This window comes from Girardinichthys multiradiatus, chromosome 13, assembly GCF_021462225.1.
Source record: "Girardinichthys multiradiatus isolate DD_20200921_A chromosome 13, DD_fGirMul_XY1, whole genome shotgun sequence".
Lineage (NCBI taxonomy): Eukaryota > Metazoa > Chordata > Actinopteri > Cyprinodontiformes > Goodeidae > Girardinichthys > Girardinichthys multiradiatus.
Window position 1 is genome coordinate 9,897,383 of NC_061806.1, and position 24,651 is coordinate 9,922,033.

A 24,651-nucleotide genomic window follows, 5' to 3' on the forward strand; every position below is an offset into this window, starting at 1 on the left:
GGTTTTTACTGCAGTGGCATGCAGTCACACCCAAAAGATCTAAAGCCAAAAAAACTGTGATGGATTTTAAATACTTTTTAATACTTTAATTATTATTGCAATAAATAGTACAACATATTGTAATATACTTTAAGTCTTTATCAACCACCCCTAATCCATAAATTCTAATCTGGAGCTCATAGCCACCTTCTCTCCAACCTCTGTGGCTCCTCAGTAAAGTGCCCCCCTCATCAGTGTGTTTGGTGTTAAGGAGTATAAAATGTGTGTTAACTGTTCATATGGAACATGACATATGTGTTTGTTTGAATGTTTCAGGTGTTTTGAGCAGTAAATATCGCTATGTCTATTTTTAGCTTAGCTAGTCAAGGCTTGCTTTACAGATTTCTGGGTCGAGACAAGACTTAAAGCTCTGTTTGTATAGACATTCAGCAACAGCGAGATCTGGAAAAGTGATTATGTCAGGTGATTAATTCCTTCTGACAGAGGTTTTTGCTGCTGGCATCATTAAATTTCAGATTTTGCCGCACCAAATGACATTGTAAATAATTAACTGTATAAACAAAATAAATTAAGGAGTGATGTTAAAAATTGAGAAGCAACAAAATTAAATTTTAATCCTCTGCTGGAACATTTGAACATGTTCACAACCTTTTAGGCCCTAAAATTAAGCTGAATAACTTACAAACTTTTTTAAACCCCCCAGAAACCTTGCAGGCTTTGCAGCGACCACACTGCAGGGTCACAGTATCTTTAGTATCTTTAGGGAGTATCTTTAGGATCAGGGTCAAAGCTAGTGCTGCCTAAAGTAAGCAAACTAGTTCTCTTGAGTCATTAACACAACCCACTGGCACTGAAATTATTGCAGTGCATCATTTTATGTTTTACAGCTTATCTCATTCTGTGGAAGAGGTTCACTAAAGTCTGAAGTAGTTCAAAATGGTTTCTCCTACTCATTCTCTAATCCAACAAACTGGGACAAACTTTTGATCCAATGTTTGGTTAAAATATCCAACTTCTATCCCAACGGCACAACCCCAACAATTATGTTAAAGAGATATCCCAGAAGATAATCCAGGATTCAGAGTATAAAACACAAAATAATACCAATAAATATAAAGATACAATAAAATTTCATGAAAAAGCAGATTACACAAAACAACAAAAATATAAATAATAAAAATATGTCTATGTAATAATAATTTTAAAATATGGCGTACCTTCTTTGTTTGTGACTTTGGGAAAATTAAGTCAACTGCTCCAAAAGCCAGTTTAAGAGATTAGACTTGACCATCATGTCATTATTAATATACAGTTAGCTGGACTTTTGTTCAGTAGAAAGCAAAAATAAAGGGTTTAATAGAGACAACAAATGCACACTAGTCCAGGCAATCCCACAAAGTTTCTTAGTTTATGACCCTTTGTAAAAGTTTATTGTTTTCTCCTTAGCTAGCTGCTGTATAATGTCATATTCAAGATGTCCAGGGTGCTGTCCAGTTTTGAGATTTTTGTCTTTCAACTCTTCGAAGTAATGGCTCCAGTTTCCATCACTGTCTGCTCCAAAGCCAAACACATGGACCTAGGAACATGAATATAAAAGAATGGAATGAAAATCGACACAGGAAAGCCAGCGATGCTGTTTAAGAGGAGAGGGGATTTTGTAGAAATATTTTCACCGTACAAAGAATGAAGCTAAAACTGTGCATGCTTGCTGTTAGGGAGTTAACATCTTTAAAGAAAACTAATTATTTTTTCCAGTTTATTTATGGGTGATGTACATCCTTACAGTTCAAGATATGCTTATTGCTATCCCCTAGCATAATCTTACACTGGAAAATGAAGAAAAACCCAACCTTTTGGAGGAGTCAACGGGGAACTATTCGTATGGTAGAAAATACTTGTTTTAAATAAAATAACCAGTGCCACAATTATACATGTGTCTGCTCTCAATACTTTGTAAAAGCCCCTTTTGCCAAAAGGACACCACTGTGCTGCTCTAATGCTACAAGCTAATGCTACAACACTGATGCTTTAGAGCAACTTGAAAAGGTCAGTAAAGCTCCTGTATCTGCAACAGTTAGGTAGGGAACCTGCCGGACAAAATAAGCTAACGCTATCTGTTTAAATATTAGCTTCATGGACACAGACAGCTCAATGATGGTGTCCTGTTGGTCTGAGCTCCCCACAGTCGAGTCCGTTCTAGCAGTCGAACAGTCAGGTTTACTGCTGTACGAATTAACGCAGGAAAATGTTAATTAGCTGACGGCTAATTAACATTAGCCGTCAGCTAATAGTGAAGCAACAAGACAAACCAGTGGGCCCCCACTATCACTCTTCCGTTTAGTTGTAAAGGCATTGGAGGCTAATGTGGATAATAATACCCCGGGTTATGGCGGAGCCAGACTGAAGCTGACAATTAGAGCAGAAAAAAGTAGGAACCTGTAAAAATATATCTTTCGTATGCTCCACGTCCATCTTTGTTTTGACCGCTATGGCTTGAAGACGCCATCGTCAATAGCATCTCTTCTGATCAGAAAACCTAACTTTTAAACATCAACAAGACATTTTACACTATTCATTGTATCCACTCTTATATGTAACATTTCATTCTTGTTCAACTACTTGAATCCTAAAACCAAACCAAAGTCTCCCACAGTATAGATCAGGCCAGTAAAATAATAACAGCTCATCTTCATTTTCCCGTACTCTACAGGCGCTCAGTTGTGAAGAAAGCCAGTCTCATCACTGAGGGTCCCTCCCAGGCCCTACACCATTCCTTCATGCTGGTGCCATACAGAACCCCATTGGCCTGGAAAGTACTTTATATACGGTGCAGTGAAAAGGCACCCCCTCACCCAAAAGGTTTATTTTGCTTATGTTTTTTGCCACACATAAACATTTCAGAACATCAAACCAATTTCAATATTTCACAAATGATATTAAGATATGAGTAAATACAAAATGTGGTTTGTTAAATGATGATTTTACTTATTGGCAATTACTACCCAACTCCACTTATTTAATCATTAATTAACTTTAATTAGTCAGATATTTTGGATTGCTGAGTTAAACGCGTAACACCCAAGGCCTGATTACTGATTTGCTCTACTCGGTACGGTACTTGTATTTCCACTGGTCCACTAACGGCTGGAGCTACGGCAAACATCAGTGTAGTGCACTGTGCCGCTATTAACGTTACTGTGTGACATTGTCACTGTAAGGACCAGTAGAGTAAAGTTACCGCTGTTTATAGTAACTACGTTTAAGACCACATGCCTTTATTTTGATAGCTTCCTAAGGAGCGGAAGTAGGGTAACGGAACCAAAGGGCTAGTTGAACAAAGGGCTAAAACGAGTTTGGCAACACAGAGAAAGGATGACAGAAAGAGTTAAAAGGCAACCTAAGCTTAGCTTCAGTTGATAGGGGAACAAGGTTTGTAAATGTGATATTGTATTTGAGTAACCTAAAATGTTTATGCTAAAAGATGTAAAAGGTAGTGATAATATAAAGAAATGTACTAATGTAATGGGCTATGCATGACAATGGACTGTAAAATGTTTCAAATTATTGTTATTTGCTCTTGTCTAGCTCTTACGTTGGTTGATGACATGGATGGATTCAATAAATCATCATTTAACCACCAGTTCTGGCCTTCTCAATATTGACTGGATGCTACAGCTTAGGTTGCCTTTTAACTCTTTCCATCATCCTTTCTCTGTGTTGCCAAACTCATTTTGGTTTTACCCTTTTGTTCAACTGAGCTGGTTCCGTTACCCTACTTCCGCTCCTTAGGAAGCTATCAAAATAAAGGCATGTGGTCTTAAACATAGTTACTATAAACAGCGGTAACTTTACTCTGCTGGTCCTTACAGTCACATTAAAGTAATCTGTGTGAAAAATAAATAAATTATTAAACAGGAAATAAAAACATAAATAAACTAAATACTTGTAATGTTTGCATTATTGTATATGCAAGATTGTCTTATGTATGTTTTTTTTTTTCATGTATAAAATGATCTTCTGGGATAATTATCTGGAACACAGCCTAGCCAGAACTTAAAAAATAAGGCTCAGAGGTTCTGATGTGAGGGGTGTGTGGCAGGAGAAGCAGAGAAGAGAGACTTTTTATACTGGTGAAACTCCAGGGGTTGGCTGAAGAAGTTACAATTTTGGGCTTTATGAGGATGTTTTTGACTCAGCCATGGCAATAATGAAGACAAGAACTTTAAAGCCCAAAACTGTGGACTTCTGGACTTCTGACCGCGATGCAGTTGGTTTTAGGCTGGATATTTGATATTTGTGCTCTGCGGATTCAGCGGGGTCTTCCTCCTGTTTGTTCAAGCATTCTGAACATGAGCAGCTGCTCTCTGCCTGCTCCCTCCTTCTGCAGACACTGGTTTGCTTACTGACCGTCAATACATTACCGAACCAAACACGCTGTTTCACGGTGGTATTGTTTTGTGTGTTTTGGGGGAAATTTTTGTGTATCTGAACAGTTGATTTTATGTGTGATCAGCTGGTTTAGGATTTTATTGAATATTGCGCCCCCTACCTGCATGTAATTCAGAAAGCTGATGTGTCATTTTTCTTTTCTTTCAGCCTTCAGGCATGGTAATGATTAAATAGTAAAATTATATTTCGGTATGACCTGCTCCTTAATAATATTGTAGTCGCTCTTGAGTTTTATTCACTTTTCTCTGCACTACCTCAATGAAAACCTTCTCATTTCTTCTGGTCCCATGGCCACTCAATGAACAGCCGTCTATTCACCTCACATGTAGACCCTACTTAGCCGTGGTCATACCTGCTCAGGAGCAGGGGAAAAAAAAGTAGGTACTGGTACGGAAAAAACAGTAATGGAAATGCTTGCAAAGCGAGCGGAGTGGAGCCAGGGCAAATCGAGCATGTGGAAAAGGAGCAAAACTGTCCGAAGCAGATAAACGTTTTCACTGCTTTCAGTAAATGCTACAAGCAAGGCAGTTATTTTTATTTTTTATAATATAACACTGCTAACTGAAAAACTCAAATTGTGGTTGTACCAATGTTTTATAATTTCTCAGTGTGGTGCTGTTATTTTGCTGTTATTTCAGCTTTTAACCTTGTTTTCTCTATTCTCTTCCTAGAAGCTACACATGGCCTGGCTCTGTGTCTACCTGTGACACCTTTCTGGAGAGGGGAACTGTCCGAGCTTCTGCTGGCAACAACTTAATGCTCACCCTCTACCGATGACCCACATGGCCCTGTCTTTTAGTGTTTAACCCTTTCTGTCTCCTAGACATGGCGATTGACTGAGCTTAACTGTAACAAACTCTATGTGCTCTCTTTCAGACTCTAACCTTGAAAACTGGCTCAGAGTTTTTCTGTTCATTCTTTCTAGGTGAAACGACTAAAGGAGCTACATCCATCAACATTTACTTTTCCTTCCCATAGAAAATACTCCTGGATCAGTGCTTCTGTGTTCTTTTTGTGTCTCTGCTCTGTTCTCTCAAACCCCCAGTCGGTCGTGGCAGATGGCCGCTCACACTGAGCCTGGTTCTGCTGGAGGTTTCTTCCTGTTAAAAGGGAGTTTTTCCTCTCCGCTGTCTCTACATGCATGCTCAGTATGAGAGATTGCTGCAAAGTCAACGCCAGTCACTGTCCACTGTCTCTACATGCTCATCCGGTAGGAGGGAATGCTGCAAGTCACTGACTGGATGCAATGTGCTGGGTTTCCTTAGATAGAAAAACTTTTTATCCAATTTGAATAAAAAGCTAACTCCGACTGCACTGTTCAATGATTAGGATTAATTGGAATGTATGTACCTGACTGTTGTGAAGTGCCTGGAGACAACATGTGTTGTGAATTGGCGCTATATAAATAAAACTGAATTGAATTGAATTGAAATTAATTGGTGGTATTTGCAAAAATGTATATTTAATAGGGTGGTACATTACATCAAAACCACTGTTCTTAGATGTTTAAGTTTCCTCAATAATTAAAATTGATGTTCTGATTAGGCTATGTTGAAAATCCATGATGAACTTACCTCATCACAAATGTGCAGTGCGAAAATTAAAGTCATAAAGCCAGTGGATGGATACGCTCCTTTTTTTTCCAGCCAGGTCTCATGAGAATATTTCATAAAAGCTGGGTTGACCACCATCACCTGTTACAAGAAATAGATTCCAGTGTATTGAAAAGTTACCTTTCCAAGCGAAAAAAATCTATCAATGCATACTCACCAAATCTTTGTTGGCTCTAATATTGGTCTTTATTGGTGCGTAGGACCTGGTAAAGACAACATAAAAAGACAAGCTTTACCAATTTATATCTAATAAATCTGGATTTCCCTAGAGATGACCAGCTTTTCTTCTTTGGTGAGGTTATGTTCAAGATGTCTTCATTTTCATTCCGGTTTTGCCCTAGAGAGATAGAGAAAACTCCCTGTCCTAACAAAGATCATTCAATGGGATTACTTTCGATTATATTTGATTGAATTCAACTTGAGTAATTTTAAAGAAATGAGACTGACTGACTGAAGAACATTGAAATAATATAACCTAGACCTAATCTTTGCTATATAAATTCTAAAGTCTGTTTCACAGACAAAACGGTCAAGATACCAGACTTACTCGTTCCACATAGGCCAAGACCACAATTGATGTGGCTCTGGTTAAATTTACCTGCTGTGTGGTATGTTTTGGCAAACAGGATTGTAAAATTTCAAAATGCTACTGTTGATATGAAAATGCAAACCGCTATAATCAGAGAGAGACTAAACAAATGTAACTTTCATGGGAGGTCTGCAAACATTAAGGCCAACCTGACGTATGCCAACTGTGAAGTATGGAGGTGGGAGTGTCATTTGGGTTGCTTTGCTGCAGCAGGACCTGGCATTTTTGTTGATATCTTTTGTATAATGATTAAAATAAGGTTAAATTGTGCTGTTTAAAAGCCAATAAAACACTTTATTTTCCAGATAAAACAGATGAAGCAATATTTGGTAATTTGTTTATGAAACACAAAATATTAAATGAGATGTTTTTACTTTTTCACACGACTTTAGGACAATAACTTACTTGCTTAGTAATGCTATGGAGGAAGATATGAAATAGGAAAGCACTTGGGGCTGGGGTCAGTGTTATTTCTTTGTGTTGTGGAATTTTGATTCAGTGGAATTAATATTTTGGGGCCTAATTCAGAGTTAGTAACCACCAAGATGAGCCATAGTAGATATTTCCCCCTCGTCGTGGATCACGGCAAATAAACCCAAATGATTTTCTTTAGCAGCCGAAGAATCTTATATGCATTCACTTTTAATAAAGACAAGTCATTACCTTTACCTATGAAACTCAGGTTTAGAATATGGTTCTTTTGTTATTTCTTGTCCAGTAGCTTACATTGGGCAAATCTCATTAGTTAAATAATACATGTGATGTGTATGAAAAAAAGGTACATACAAGGTGACTTACTTTCCATAGAATCTTGTTGTAAAAGCCTTAATAAGCCATTGAAGGTCCATAATTTTGAATGGAAACAGCACAAGATGGGTGGAGTTCTGTAAATCCACGGCACTTTCTGGATACATGACATGATGAGTTGTTTTGGTCCCGATGTCTTCTTCATAGCCTTTGGTTGTAGCAGAGTTCATTCTAAACAGCACAAAAAGAAACATTTATTTGGTTTTGAATCTTTTTTTGACTTGTTTTTTTTATTAATTAGAACGTGAACCTTTACCTTATAACGATATCTTGGTAATCTATCAGAGGTCCATAATGTGATCTTTTCAGATTTACAGAATTTCCAACAACTGCACAAGTCCTGCAGCTGTCAGGGCTTGGTTTTTGAAGATTTGGACTTGGGGGGAATATCTCAAAGAGCTTGTTCACTGTTTTTTTGAAGAACCTGTAGTCCTGCTTTTCACATTGTAAACCCTGCAAAATAGAAACACTACATTGTTGGACCAGTTTTAAGGTGCCCCTCTGGCAGGGGATGGATTTTGGAAATTAGGTAAAGCCCCCTTTAAAGAGACAACTTACTTTCCACCAATTGAAAGCTTCCTCAGAAATGTTGGTTTTTGCAGACAAAAAAAGTTCATCAGAACGGTTCAGATGACTAAGTAACAGATTATCATCAGATAAACACTTTTTGCAAGCACACGAGGTTTGGCCTTGAAGGTTAAACTGATCAGTGAAAACCACCATCAAAAGCAGTCCATAGGCAGCCACAGAAAGAATAAAAACCAACAGCTTCAGCCTGGATGACATCCTGGATCTGTAAAGAGTATGGAAACACACACAAGAGAGTGTAACTTTCAGTACCTCAGTTAAGTTTACTCATTTATTTTTTTACAGCTCCATTTTGGAGTATCCCGTTGACACAGACCTTATTAAAATTGACAGATTTTTTTTTTCAAATCATCAGAACACATTAAATTGATATTTAACAATATGAGCATTATACATCAGTTTATTTTATGATATACAAAAAGCTCAAATGGAATTTTATTAACTTTAAGCCTTACCTGACAACACTTCCTCCTGCTGAGCTCAAAGTATTATTTGCAAACTCCCAAATATCTCCAGAACACTCCTTAGAGTGAAACTGGGTTGATTTCCATGGACTAGGTCCCATGTAAACACTGTTGATAGTGTGGTTTTTCATAGAGAACGTGACTGGTGAAGTGTCAAAGCAGCAAGAGGTGTGGTTTGCTCTTCAGGCAGGCTCTCTAGTGAGAGATGCAACAATTACATTAGTGCTTTAAGGAGGAGGAGGATCAGTGTTAGGGGCTTTTTCTAATGGGATTAGATTATTTTAAAAAAGGGCAAATTTGTTTCTGTTTTATTAACTGTGTTAAGTAAACACCCTTGTACCCAGAAGCAGCAATAATTAATTCACAGTCTTTCTTGTTTTTCTTTATTAATAACAACACAACTTAAACCCAAATGTTCAGTATCAGTTAGAATAAAATTACTATGAGGACATATGAATTGTTTTATCGTAATAAAAGTTCACAGTGTGTGTTCTATTGAGCTGACTTCCAGACCTCAGATTTTTCTTCTGTGATGCTTTGTGGACAATAAGAAATAGACTCTCATATTTATAAATTTATATTAGATTACAGATGGCATAGTGATGATGACCCTGAATACGTTTGCACACGGCACTTTTCAGTTCTTTATTTGTAAAAAATGTTTTAAATCATGTATAATTTTCATTCCACTTCATAATTGTTTACCACTTTGTGTTTGTCTTTCACATAAAATTCCAACAAAACATATTTCTGTTTGAGGTTGTAATGTGACAATATGTGGAAAAGTTCAAAGGGTATGAATATACATTAGTTCATTTTACCATGACGTGACTGTTTTTATTATTATTGAAACAACAGAAAAGATGTCATCATATACTAGCACATTTGGCAAAGTACTGTAAATTGACACTTAAAATCTTAAATTGTAAAATTGAACATGTAACATTTTAAACTATTTAAACAGATTAATGGCTTATCATTATAGACTGATATAATTCACTGTATTATATGTTTTCATCTGCGACAGACCTTCCTTCATTTCAGCTCCTGACGTCAAACTACAAGACTATTTTAGAAGCTAGTCTTACCTAATCTGGGGAATACACTATGTCTTAATTGTCAGTATTGTGCAATTTTATTACATCACCAGGATGTTATGTTACCTGTACAAAGTGTTGTGGAATTTTCTTATCAAAGTGGGTAGAAGTTGACTCATAACAAGAGAAAATCCGGACTTTGTCTTTATAAATTTTATTCAAAGGCATTCAGCATTTGAAGACCCTGTCACTGAGGTTAGTCAGTGAAACAGAGCCCCGATCAACATTTACACACAGTATTTATACCAGAACATGACAGTGTTATCTCAACTTCAAAGAGTCTGTGTTTTATGACCCCAGACCCTTCTCGGGTTCAGAGGTGACTAGGTTACCTAGGAACAACCATCTACTCTCCCTGAGGCATCACCCTAACAAATGCCCTTAACCATTAAACTTCTGATAATGGCTTTTACAGCTTCCTCCTCTAACACAGATGTTCACTGGAGTGAGGTAAACCAAAGGTCATACACTTTGGAACACTTAATAAAAGAATTTCCATCACACTCCCTTCTTCTGATTACAAGATAATCACAACTAAAGGAAAATTCTTCAAAACCATCACCCCTCTCAGCTAACAGATAATCCAAAGCCATTCTAGTTTGCAAACTCATCGTTCTAATAGCTTAGGCTGATTGAAGTATAAGTTGTGACTGTTGGTAGGAAGTGAGCTAGATAACATACTCCAGACCAATTAGCAGGCAGATACAAATATAATCCATTTCCACACATCCAACCCATGTTCTGAGGACATGAGTACCCATCTCATAAAGGAAAAGGAAGAAAAACCCTGGTTAATTTACCTGCCTGGCCATACAACTAACCTCCATCCGGTAAGGCTGTAAGATTAAAAGTTAACACAAAGGGATCTGGAGCCAAAGATCCTGAAATAGTATAAGGATCAGTTCTGATAGGACATGACACAAATTTATGTCTGTTGATTAAAGCACATAAAACAGATATAATAGCTTCGCAACCTACTGTCTTCCCAAGGAAATAAGGTGTACTTTCCTCCTGTGTAATACAAATATCTGGATCTTAATCGGATTTCTAATACCCCAAATTCTATAAAGAGTTCCTGTAGACGCACACGTTAAATTAATCTCACTAGAAAATCTACTAACATTTCTGCTTTCCCTTACACTATAATTCCTCACAGTTTTGATGCATCATTTGCCACCAAACATTATCAGTATGATCATAGTAGTCAGAAAAGTGATGAACCTCTCTCCGAATCCGCTGATGAGTATTATTAGTCAGATTAACCACACATTGTCTTTGCTGTACCTTTCCCAAAATGAACACAAGAGTTATAAAAATACTTGCTATACCAATCATTAGCATCAGAACAGACCATCTTCCATATAGCTGCATCGTGACCTTCAAGTGGAATGTCCTTTCTTCTGGTACTGAAAGCAAACAGTTTTTTTTCAAAGAAAACAAATTATAAACACAACTTAAAAAACAAAAAAAACAAAAACAAATCCTGCTGTCTCTCCTGAGTGGCTTCAAGCTGCCCTGTTACCAGTCTGGTACAGGTGGGCGGTTGTAGGAAGCTCCTCTAGAAATATATTTAGAAACAGGAACTCTAACCTGCTGGAAGTTAGGCTTCCATAGTCCAACTAAACAACAGTGGAAATGAACACATTCAAATTTGTAATAATACCATAATAATAGATATCAAGCAATAAACATGAAAGTTAGATAAAAGCATCCGAGATTTCCTCCTCAGAGTCAGTCTCGCTGTCAAAGTGGGAGGAAAGAATCTCTCACTGTGGTGTGTGTGCAGTGAGGCAAATGACCTTATGATTTCTAACTTTCAGGCAATGCGATGGGCTTAAGTAGATTCTGAAATAACATTGCACTGCCCAAGGGATTATTGTGCCCCTGTAAAAACAGTGTTCTTCAACCACCTCTTCAATCACTCGCCAGTGATTAGCTTACAGTTCTTTGTCTTGTGGTGGTCCGCTGTCCTCAAACCTTTCAGGCCGTGGATGATCCAGTTAGAAGATGACTTGTCCTGGAAGCCAGATGAAGCTGGAGGAGCTGGAGCTTTCCTGCAGCTTTCCTGGGTGTCTAGTAGGATCTGATATGGGCCATTCCAGCCCTGGACTTCCTGTGTTTTCTCCTAAATTCTCTGACCAGAATCCAGTTGCCAGGAATAAAGGACTGGAGGGTGGAAGTGGCTGTTTCTGGTAATGCAGCCTTCACCGTCTGTGAAACTTGAGAAAACACAGTGGACAGGTTTTGACAGTAAAACAACATCCTACCTTCACACAAAGATGTGGAAGAAAATTATCTTGGCAATATCCCCATGTCCAAATTAGGAGACCTGCCACACAGCACTTCAAAAGGACTGAGATTTACCGATGTCCTTTGTCTCAATCTTATATAAGTGAGAACAGGGCCTTCACAACACTTGGCTAATTTTCAATTCAAAGTCCCATTCTCAAACCTAAGTGCTCAACTACATGAACTTCATCAAAACATCCAACAAAATCCAAAGAATTGATCTTCTGACTTCACCTGATATACCAGCAGTGACCATCAGCTAAATATTCTGAATATCAAAAATGTGACATGATGTTTGAGGAAGGCCTGATTACAGGTCAACATTTCATAGTTTCAGAATACCCAAAAAGAATTTCAAAAATGGTCTAATCTGTGGAGATGTAAAATTTCACAAAAAATCAACACCATAATTTCAGAGAGGTTTTCAGAATGTGGTCTTAGGGAGCTATGCACCATTTATATAAACAAAGTACGTCTCTTTCGCATTGTCACTAAGTCCTCACTGGAGGTATGAGCTACCCTTTTTCCCATGAGTGCTATAACTTTTGGAACCCCATGTTACTTTATTCTGACATTCCCCTCTTCTGGCGCAGGGTCCAACCCATGCGACAATTCAGCAAAAGGTTTGTACAAAAATGTTCTAGTAACCAAGATCACATTACATAGAACCAAAGAAATGAATTCTGACATAACTATGTGTCACTATGAATTTAATGAAAGCAACATAAAGAAAATAAGATGTTTTTAACTGCAATTCAGTTCCATTAACAACAAAACACAAACTTTAGTTATTCAGTTCATCAATGTCTCACTTAGAAATTAGTCACATATCATCCTGATTTGTCTTGTATAAAGATGAGTATTAGATTAATGGACATCTAATGTAATTCAGATGCATAAACCCTACAAATTTGAATCTAATAAATAATTCCCACCAAGTATAAAGTCCTGACTCAGATTCTTAATCCAAAATATATTCCTTACTTTTGCATATCTTGAACTGCCAGCTAGTTTAATGGTACCAGGGAAACTTTCAATCTAATAAATCACCAATGATTCTGCATGCAAAACTAATTCTTCAAACTAGTTTAAACTATTTCATTAACCTTTTAATAGTAAAACACATACATCTAAAAGTCATCCTACATCCAAAAAAACATGTTAAGGCAACAATCACTACAAGCATTTTGATTCTATTGTCTCTTAAACAGTGTTAAAACTCAGGAAGGGAGGTGCTGAGCGTTACCATGACAGCAAAGGCGTGAACCAACCTGGTAGGTGGGTGGAGTCAGGCAGAACTAACCTCTGATTGGCAGCCTATGGGCCCATCTTAGTGATCCTTAAACTTCAAAGCTGTTAACATGCACCTACCTCAGAAACAAGCTGCTTCTTAACTCTCCCGAAAACTCAAAGTTTTAATCAATCTTGGATTTAGAAACATTATTCTAAACATGGATTATTGTTTCATGCAACAAATAAACAAACATGAATTCCAACAAAACAAAGGCAAAACATCAAAGACAGACAAATGGCCAAATTTGAAGCTTCAAGAATTCAAAGAAATTTTTAACAATCTCTTTTCAGAATATGTTTTCTCAACCATGTCTTTTAATGATATAATTGATCAATGTTGTTATGACAATCTTCAGGATCCTTTTTTTTAAAATGAGTGCACATAGTCCAAAAAATCTCAAAGTATTTAGAAGCACAGCAACAGTTTTCTCTTAAATGAATACAAATTTACTGATGCTGAAACCTTTTGCTAATTCTTTGTACTGTAACTATAATTGTAACTACAATCCTGAGAGTTATTGTTATAGTTCTCTTTTTGTTTGGCTCAATTTGATCGCAGCTGTATTGCAGAATTTCAAGTTAAATGCAAATAAGTATTTTAATTCAATTCAAATTCAAGGATACTTTATTGATCCCCGAGGGGAAATTAGAAAAGTCGGCATTGACATTTTTATGGTATACCCAAACTAAACAAAACTGCAGTGTTTGACTTAATCAGAAATTAAGATAAGCTTCTCTCCAAACTGGACTTTTTCCCACATAGTGTTTAAAAAAAAAAAAACATAATTTTCTTTAATTTGGGCAATTTAAATTTTGAGAGTTGGGGAGAACTTATTACTAGAACCCCTCTTTTACAATCCAAATGCTGATAAATGTTCCAATATTTTATCTCTTAGTAATCTGAAATCACCTTGTGTACCTTTGTACTCCTATGTATTCCTTTAATTTTAAACCCTAAGAAATCAAACAAGGAGACTGGAGTTTGAGCCGACCATCCTCTTTAGGGTTGAGAGCCTTTATTTCTTTTCTTTTCCTAAAATGAAGGATTTTACTTGTCTTGATTCTGTTATAAAAATCCTAACCTTGGTTCCAAAACTAAACTCTTCAACCCCAATCTGTGTTCCCCAGAGAAGAAATTTTGAGTATTATTGCATTTCAAAGCCACCAAATGACTGGAACTCATCATTGGCTTAGATCTATTTTAATAGGTAATCAGCCTACCTTTACTTAAGTATTATAATTTTATGGACCCAAAATCTATGGCTTACAGGCTTCAGGAGTCCAGGAACCACAAGTTGAGTACTACTGCATTGAACAATGGTGTTAACTTTCTGCAGAGATTGAAGGATTGGCTAAATATATTATTTCTGCTTGGACAATAATCAGATTTAAAATTATTAGTTCACAGCTCCTAATTTACCTCAGATTATATTTGCTTCTAACACAGTTCATAAGAAGCTTCAGACAAACATTATGCTAAAAAAAACCAAGAACAAAACCAAAAACACAGATCTGTTTTAAAATAAAGAAAAAGCATGCTTAAAAAACTTGGTACTGTGGTGGAAAATAACTCCACGGTTCTGAAGGCCTTTTCATGCAGAGTCTTTCAGGGAACATGAGATTAGTTAAATTTTTTTGTGTGGTACCACTGTCCAATCAGATTCTTTCTAAATAACCCCATTTTTCATTCTCATTTTAAAGGTTTGTTTTACCAAGGGAAATGTGTTTAACAAAACCAATTACTCTCAAAGTTTTTAAAGTTTTTTTAGCTGGTTATATCTTAGAAAACAACAAGTGTTTTAATATTCCTATGCAACACAGAACTGATCAGGTTTCTCTTTCCTTCTCCAAAGGGATAAAAAAGAACCTGCAGAACCAAACCTTTCATAGTTTTTGTCAGGACCTGATATAAGTTAAGGTACAGTGTAAATCAACACGCTGCATGAATCAGAAAAGGAAAGAAAAACCTAATATAACTTCTTCCCAGCAGCTGCTGTGAAAAACAATACATTTGTACATTCCATAAGCGTCTAGTTAACACTTGCGGACAAAAACTGCACCAAACTGTAAATACTGTGTCAGAAACTGTATGAAGACCATCTGCAGTAAAACTACGCCTGTTTTAATGAGGTCTCTACCCATTAGATTTATGGAATACAAACTCTGACAACAGAAAATAATACCTGAAGGAGAAACCCATCAGGTTTTACGCATGCGCTGGGTTTTATAAAAATGCTCCTTCATGAGATCTGTCCTGAGAATAACATAGAAACACATGGTTACTGCTGAGTTTTGGAGATGTTGTAACTTCCTCTGCTTTTAATAACTTTTAATAACTAGAATAATTGACCCTGAATATTCCACGACAAAAGAGAACTTGTTTCTCTAAAAGAATTAACCGGAAAGTATCAAATGAGTTAAGTTATCACGCTTTTAAAGATACTTTCTAACCCTAAAATAATATTTTAACCCGCTATATCTGTCCACGTCAAGCAAGCGTGTCACATGAGCAGCGGTTAATAAGCGTTCTTCGTTGCAGAAAATAGGAAACGATTTATGCAAATGTGTGTGTGTTTGTACGTTACCCCCATCAGTTTCTTAACCGCTCCACAGTCAGACTGTCAAGGCACACAGTTCTCTATCAGTCCAAAAAACAACCAGGCCCTTCCCCGGTCTGTTGGTGAGACATTCAATCATTCTTTGTCCACTTTAACTTCTCCAGGAGGGAGAAAGAAGAAACTTTGCTCCGGTTTCTCTTCTGCCCGCATAAGATGCTTTCAATATAAATCCAATGCATTCACTCTTCTGGCTCTTGCAAACAGCATGGATCGTTGTCCATCTCAGTGGGCCCAGACTTCTTCTGAGTTTTGTTTTTTTTTCTTGTAGAAAGTCACACTGTGATTTTCAACAAGCAGGAAGGCAGATCTCTCTCTTTCAGGCTGTGCTGGAGAAGCGTCTCTGGTGGAGTAGCCATGGAGAAGGGCAGGTTTCTAAAATCCAGACTCAAAAACGCAGATGTTGAACTCAAATCCCATATATGTGTGTATTTGTGTGTGAGAGAGGCAGAAGAAAAAAGTTTAGTATTGGTTCAGATTTTGCACAAAGAAATATTATCAGTCAGTCAGTCAGTTGTCCACCTGCCTGTCACTTCCTTCCACAACATGCACTATACTCCTTTCTAAAACAACTTTCTTTTCGCATCTCTAATGTCCCTTTTCACTTTTACCTTCTTTTCCGACTGATCGCAATATTTAAGACAAACGAAACTTCCTTCAGGAAAGTTTTAACTCTTTAACCCCTTAATTGATGCACTCTGTGCTTTTTAATCTTTTTCTTATGTTTTTTTTTTATTTTTCCATCAACTGTTTTACTTGAAACTATTTAAACTATTTAACTTATTTACACTCAAACTTCCACGCTGTGAAAAACCAAACTTATCTTCCAAATTAAAGCACATTTAACACAATCATCCCCACTTTTTCCTTTCATTATTTTATAAATCAGAGTATGAAGAAGGAGACACCCCTGATGCCTCAAGGTTCCGGAACCATTTTTGTTTTACCCGTTCAGCGGCACGTCTGCCGACTGGCTTTTCTCCTTTATGAGGTGTAGAAAATTGCTAAAAACCACCCGCAAAACCCTGTGTTCTGCTTTATCCCATTGTTACCATTAAAACCTCCCTGTTTTTCCTTAACAGGGTAACAGGCCCTCAGCTGATGTCCTCCCTCTCGCAACTCTGGAACCTAATTAATTAGTTAGGAGATGATGGTTAATGTGTAATAAAAATAATAATATACATTATATCATACAGAGCAACTTCTCACCAGATATATTTGAAGACAAATAGTTTAGATCCAATCGGCCAGAAGCCGCAGGCGGGCACCAGAACTCCCCTCCGTAAAATGGAAGTGGACTGAGAACAACTCTCAGGCTGGCCAGGCGTCCGTGTCCCATCCTGCGGTCTCCTCTGGCACGTTAGATCCTGTTCGTGACGCTAAAATTGTTGTGGAATTTTCTTATCAAAGTGGGTAGAAGTTGACTCATAACAAGAGAAAATCCAGACTTTGTCTTTATAGGTTTTATTCAAAGGCATTCAGCATTTGAAGACCCTGTCACTGAGGTTAGTCAGTGAAACAGAGCCCCGATCAACATTTACACACAGTATTTATACCAGAACATGACAGTGTTATCTCAACTTCAAAGAGTCTGTGTTTTATGACCCCAGACCCTTCTCGGGTTCAGAGGTGACTAGGTTACCTAGGAACAACCATCTACTCTCCCTGAGGCATCACCGTAACAAATGCACTTAACCATTAAACCTCTGATAATGGCTTTTACAGCTTCCTCCTCTAACACAGATGTTCACTGGAGTGAGGTAAACCAAAGGTCATACACTTTGGAACACTTAATAAAAGAATTTCCATCACAAAAGTGCTGGCTCTTGCTGCTGATTGTGTAATAACAGGTAAATTGCGCCAACGTTTCAGGATCAACTAATTCAGTATTGCACAAGGTGTGGGACCCAAATTTGATATGCCATGCCATTTCTATCAAAGTCTATGGTTGGTATTACAAACAATTTTTGTTTTTTTTGTTTTTGATTGTAAGTTCTGTATATCTGTCATGCTGTGGTGTAGTGTTGGAGCCCAGAATGCAGACAGCAGGCAGAATTGAAATGAATAAGGTTTTAATGAAAGAAAAAATTCACTTCAGCAGGTGGTAACATAGGCTGGCATGAGACACACCCAGGCTTTGCGCAAATGGCAGGCTTGGCATGACAACAAGGTAACAGTGAACCAGAAACTGTGAACAGTGAATGTTTCCGTGAGGAGTAAACAGAATAACTATATGAGCAAAACACAGGAGGAGCAGGGAAACTGATTGCATGGTGCAGGTGGGACGAATGAAGCTGATTACAAGCTGTGGCATGAGTGAAAACAAAAACATAGCTGGAACTAAACAGGAATACCAAGACACAATCAAACCTAAGGGACATCTTACAGGTATAACAGAACGTTACCTAAAAAGCTCTCAAAACAAACTACAAAAATCATCAGAACCTTAACCTTAGTAAATAACTAAAGTACTGCCTGGAAAAACAAGAAAGGCAAGAAACAAATCAAGGCTTGGAGAACACGATCACAATCTGTGATCCAATAATTCAATCTAAGATGGCAAATGTATAAGATAATTTTGTAAGTATTTTTGAAGTAATTTTGTAAGTATTGTGTTCTGTGTAAAGCTCTTTCAAATGCTTCACATGATTTTCAACTAGTGACTTCAATCTAAAAATAGTTGTAATGGTAAGAATAAGTCTCAACACTATCTGCACTCTATTAACACTATCTATTCTCTATTAGCTCATGTATCAGACCCACATATACATCTTCCGAACCCCCCAAAAACAAATGGCAATATCCTTAGCAGGGCAAGAACTTGCCCAGATAATGGTTTTGATTTAGCATCACTTGACAATAACATACTCAGTGAAATTGGGAAAGAAAATTTTCTTCTGCAGTCTCTGAAAAAGTACGGAAATGAAATGTCTTTGATGTACTTAACAGCTTATCTAGCAAAATAGCAGAGTTTGATTAATTAAGCTTTTTTTTAAATTTGTATTTATAGTGGCCAAGGACGTAAGCAGTCGCAGTAATAAATGTTTAAATACGCTGAATGAAATAGTAATTAGGGTTCTCTCCGGGTACTCCGGCCTCCGCCCACAGTCCAAAAACATGACTGTTAGATTAATTGGTTTCTCTAAATTGCCCTTAGGCGTGAATGAGTGTGTGCATGGTTGTTTGTCCTGTGCGTGTCTGTGTTGCCCTGTGATGGACTGGCGACCTGTCCAGGGTGTACCCCGCCTCCCACCCATAGATTGCTGGAGATAGGCACCAGCTTCCCTGCGACCCACTATGGAAGAAGCGGTAGAAAATGACTCACTGACTGAAATAGAAATTATGATTGTCAGATAGGTATATAATCTGTAATCTGATAAAGTATTTACAACATATTCTATTTTCTATATATCTACTTGGTTTATCCCTTTGTCTGCCAACTCTCACTGTTAGCAGCAGCAACAGTAAATATGTCAAAACATATTGCTAAATATGTTTTGACATTCTTCATACGACATCGTTAATATTTCTAATTCCATCGCTGAAAAATCATTACTGTGAGGCACCTTATTTCCTCCAATTGTCATGTTGAATCATGTTATCTGCCTTCCATTGATGAGGGCTTCTTATATACTTGTGCTTAACTCAGGGCAGCTTGACTCAGAGTTGAGTAACCTATTTGCTACCACCTGTTATGAAACCGAAAACCCTGCTATCACAGAGCCGAGTACGTCTACTCAGAGCATCTGCTTTCTGCTCAGAGCTTGTTAACTCCACTTTCTGAAACAAAGCACAGAAGACAAATTCTTCATTGTTGTTTGAGTCACTGCCTTTGGCTCCAAATGATCCACTAATAAAAAAAAAGATTTTGTATTATGCATTGCGGATCTTTAGCGGTCCTCTGGGTGTGTGTCCAAACATTAGTGCAGTAGGACTATATCCCAAATATTCCTGAATAGTTTCACGAACAGCAAATGTCACCAAGACGAACTTCTCAGAGCTCTCATGTATAATTTTTGTTCCACTTCATAATTGTTTACCACTTTGTGTTGGTCTTTCACATAAAATTCCAACAAAACATATTTCTGTTTGAGGTTGTAATGTGACAATATGTGGAAAAGTTCAAAGGGTATGAATATACATTAGTTCATTTTACCATGACGTGACCGTTTTTATTATTATTGAAACAACAGAAAATATGTCATCATATACTAGTACAGTTGGCAAAGTACTGTAAATTGACACTTAAAATCTTAAATTGTAACATTGAACATGTAACATTTTAAACTATTTAAACAGATTAATGGCTTATCGTTATAGACTGATATAATTCACTGTAATATATGTTTTCATCTGCGACAGACCTTCCTTCATTTCACCTCCTGACGTCAAACTACAAGACTATTTTAGAAGCTAGTCTTACCTAATCTGGGGAATACACTATGTCTTAATTGTCAGTATTGTGCAATTAGATTACATCACCAGGATGTTATGTTACCTGTTCAAAGTGTTGGCTCTTGCTGCTGATTGTGTAATAACAGGTAAATTGCGCCAACGTTTCAGGATCAACTAATTCAGTATTGCACAAGGTGTGGGACCCAAATTTGATATGCCATGCCATTTCTATCAAAGTCTATGGTTGGTATTACAAACAATTAACCCCGCACAGTTTCATGTTTCATTATGTCTCAGTTCAGTTTGCATGGTCTGCTTCCTCACACACCACAACCCTCTTGATTTCGTTCTTTAGAGTTTGATGTGAGATTTTCCCTAATAGTGAACAGTTTGCTTGTAACTGTGCAAACAAAAAATTGTGCAATCAAATCCTTGTCTCACCTGTTCTTCTCTGAAGGTGTATGTCATAATGAAAAATCATTAGGGAAGAAAACCAGTTATGTTTGTGCCTAGACAGGTTTGGCTTTTGAAGGAAGTAATGTGCACAAACAAGTCTGTCACTGATGGATGCACTATGCTTAAACAAAGACGGGTGCCCAAAGGAGCATTGCAAACACGGAATGGTATCAGAATACCGAGGTGGTTGTTCTTAGCTGAAGGCTACATACCTTTTCTGAGAAATTAAATAGATGTCACAGGTGAAGGGGTGACATTAAAAAACCCTGCTGGTGCTTCACGACAATCCCATTGTTTAAAATATTAGCAAACCCACTCTAAAAACTAATTAAAACTAATTGAATTAGAGAAAAAAGTCACAATGAAATAAAACTAAATCATAATGAAAGGTCCAAAACTATTATAACATTGTCCCACACAACATTCATTGGAAGGAAGACTTTTAATTATTACTGTATAAACCCAAATTATATTCTTGAATTCCAAGCCTGGTTTATAGGCTTGGAACTTGCACATTTTTTAACCCAGGCATTTGCTACCAAATGGGATAACGGCTCAACCAAAGGAGGTGAGGCTTTTTCCCTTGCATTAAACAGATCTTGATAGAACCATAGGAAAATAAGCTGACATTCTAACCCTTTTCTGGGGCTGTTTCTTGGATAAGTAGCAGTGATGTACTATGACTAGTACTATGTACTATGGTGATCAGTTTCATTTTAAAATCTGTGGAAAATGTGCATTCATTGACTCTGGTCTTAATAAAACCCATCATCCCTGTTCATATTATAGGGCTACATTTTTCTTCATTGCCTTCTAGACTTCAATAAACATTTATTTTCATATTTTGTCTCGGTTTACTATTAGTAAATAATTAGGAAAACTGTGGCCAGACTAGTAATTGAAGCGACTTATGAATGGTAAATGGCCTGCACTTATATGGAGCTTTATCAAGTCCCCAAAGCGTTTACACTACAATCAGTCATCCACCCATTCACACACTGACAGTGACAAGCTAGCATTGTAGCCACAGCTGCCCTGGGGCAGACAGACAGAAGCGAGGCTGCCATACAATCACTGCCACCGGGCCAACTGACCTCTATCAGCAGGCAAGGTGGGTAAACTCTCACTCACTTAAAACTGTGCGCATATATTTATATTATATTGTAGATATGTTTAATTTGTACTGTATTGCACCGACTACGCCAAAACAAATTCCTTGTATGTCCAAAAACGTACTTGGCAATAAAGCTTTTCTGATTCTAAAGTGTCTTGCCCAAGGACACAACAACCAAGACAGACAGAGTGGGGGTCTGAACCAGCAACCCACTGGTTACAGGACAAACTCTTACCACCTGAGCCACACACACACACATTATATATCAACAAAGCATTATCAAGGTTAAATAAATAAATGGATAAAATTATTGTTCTGGTTGTTCTGGTTGTTTCCCCAGAAATGCCTAGCTATGCTCTAAAAGATCCTGGGTAAAAAACAAATGAATTAGTTTACGAACCTAGTCCTTGGTCAAATATGTCCCAATAGAAGCCACAGTAAAAGAGAATTCCTACAGACGAAAAGCCCACTATATCAGCCGAGTACTGGGCTTGTGAGTTTCAAAAACCCAGCCCAGCGATGAATGGTCGGTTACAATGCTCTGTGTCTACCTGTACTTTGAATGGTTTGATTCCTTACCTGGCTGTGTTTCCGTTCCAAAGGTTGCTGTCGGTGAGATCTTGTCCTGGATTACCTGTCGTGGTTTAGCCTCCCGCCTGGTTGGTAACTGCTTAAATGAATTTTCGTTAACTTTATGACTCCCTGGATTTCCTGGACTTAGCTGCACAACCGCTGCTCAATGTCCATGTCCTGCTTGTCCACCCTCCAACGCAACTCACTTCCTGGAGGAGTCCACTCGCACAGCACACCAACCTGTCAAGCAGTCTCCGTGGCTTGCTCTTCTCCCCCACTGTCATCCACTTCCAAGTAAGAGTTCAATTCTCTTAGCAATAATAGAAATCATCCTCTCCATTACTTGCCGTCATCTCCTTCCCAGTGTGCCGACCCTCTGGGACCAGACACCTGCTGGATTCCAAGCCAGCCTGTACTTTCAATAAACTAGTTCAAATCTTTATTCCTGTCTCTGTGATAGTGCCTGCACTAGAGTCTCTTGGTTCTGATACAATATGACAAGAGTAGTTTTTCTCTGCTTTGTTTAGAATCTGGCTGGCAAAGGAGAAGACATGCTAAGTACCTAACCCAGTCTGCTGGGTTAGAGCAGCTCCCAAACCCACATCACAGGTATCTGTGTAGACAAAGAATGGCAGTATGAAATCTGGATGGCCCAGGATGGGTAGAGAAACCAGGTGATTTTTTTTTTGTTTCTTTTTCAGAGCATTGAATGAGGTTTGGCAAAATGGTGTCCAAAGAGATTTGGCTCCCTTTCGCTTCAGGGCGTTGAGAGGTTCTGTCAGAACAGAAAAACCAGGTACAAGTCGATAGTACCATCTAGCCTTTCCCAGAAATCTGTGAAGCTGTTTAATATTCTGAGGAACAGGAAATTCTTGAGCAGCCTTAATTTTGTCTAGGTCCCTGCAACACCAGATGAAGATACATGTCCAAGAAATTTTAGACAAGAACAGAAAAACTGGCTTTTCTTCATGTTTACTGTAAGATTTGCTACACATAATTTATCCAACACTGCTTGTATATCGCCACTATGCTGTTCGTAGGAAGATGAGTAAACATCATCCAGGTATACAAAACAGTTTTTTTTTCGAAGATCGCCCGATACGACCTCCATTAGCCGGCTGAAAAGTAGCTGGAGCATTTTTTAATCCAACCTTAAACTGGTAAAGACTGTATGGACAAACAAAAGTGGTCTTTTCATGGCTTCCTGAGTCCATGCAGACTTGCCAGTAGCCGCTGTTCAAATACAGTGTGGTGAAAACCACGGCTCCAGAAAGAGAGTAGGATTTCCTCAATGTTCAGCAATGGGTAGGCATCTGTGTGTATGTGGCTGCATTAAGTTTCCAGAAATCAACACAAAAAACAGAGTTGGGATAATTATTTTTAGGCCCCAGCACAACTTAAGTGGCATATGGTGATGTGGATGGCTCAATGATATCTTTCTCCAGCATTTCTTCCACATGCTCCCTAACAATCTGGAGTTTAGCAGGTGAAACTCAATATGGTTTTTGTTTGATTGGCATATCATGAGAAAGATAGATCCTGTGAACGAGTTCGTTGGTGCAACCCAGTTCGGTGGTACATATATCAGAATTATTACGCAGTTGGCATAAATCAGTTGTCATAAATCCATTGATTTCATTTCACATACGCTCATTCACCAGGGTATAAGAAGAGCCAGTGTCCAAGATGGCAGCTCCTTTCCACGAACTGATGCTGATGGAAACCACTAACTGACACGGCTGAGGATTAGCGGGTGACGAGGCGGTAGGACAGGTTTGATCCGACAGTCCAGAGTTTGTGAGAGAACCAAGAGTGGCTGGTCTTGGACCTGCCTGGATGTGTGATGAACAGCTAGCCTGCAGAGGAGGAGCTGGAGGCAAAGATGTTAAATTTGTACCACCACGTGGGACTATTGCTGCCATATACACAATAAGACCAAAGAACAAAGATTTTTCTCTAGTGACGTCATTGTAAGAAAAACCCTATTTAAAGAGACTCAGTGTGACAGCTGCTACTAACCTACCAATAGAATTTGTGGATTAGTATACATAAAACTGCTGCTATGCGAAATTCGGTTCTCCTGAAATAATGTGTTCCCTTGGTCATACAGCACCGGTGTTATACCATGGGGGCACTACATGTATTTCACCATCTAGTGTTTCCACAGAATTCTTTTGATTATGAGTCCTGTGAGGTTAGAGTAAATGGATAGCAGACTTTTGAGGAGAATTTGATTGAGTCAAGAATAGAGTGGTCAAAGAAGGGAAACATATTATTTCAAAGTATTGCACAATTACTTGGATAAAATT

At 37.9% G+C, this 24,651-nt stretch overlaps 1 protein-coding gene across 1 annotated transcript; it reads right to left on the reverse strand.

The window, feature by feature from the left end:
- Positions 1 to 1,070: 1,070 nt before the first annotated feature.
- Positions 1,071 to 8,637, reverse strand: LOC124879731 (CMP-N-acetylneuraminate-beta-galactosamide-alpha-2,3-sialyltransferase 1-like). Its single transcript, XM_047384454.1, has 7 exons — positions 8,502 to 8,637; positions 8,017 to 8,251; positions 7,715 to 7,911; positions 7,450 to 7,629; positions 6,220 to 6,265; positions 6,024 to 6,143; positions 1,071 to 1,576 (listed from the first exon to the last, which is right to left on the reverse strand). Exons 1-7 carry the CDS (start codon positions 8,609 to 8,611, stop codon positions 1,409 to 1,411), a joined length of 1,056 nt encoding a protein of 351 aa, XP_047240410.1. The 5' UTR covers positions 8,612 to 8,637; the 3' UTR covers positions 1,071 to 1,408.
- Positions 8,638 to 24,651: the final 16,014 nt, after the last annotated feature.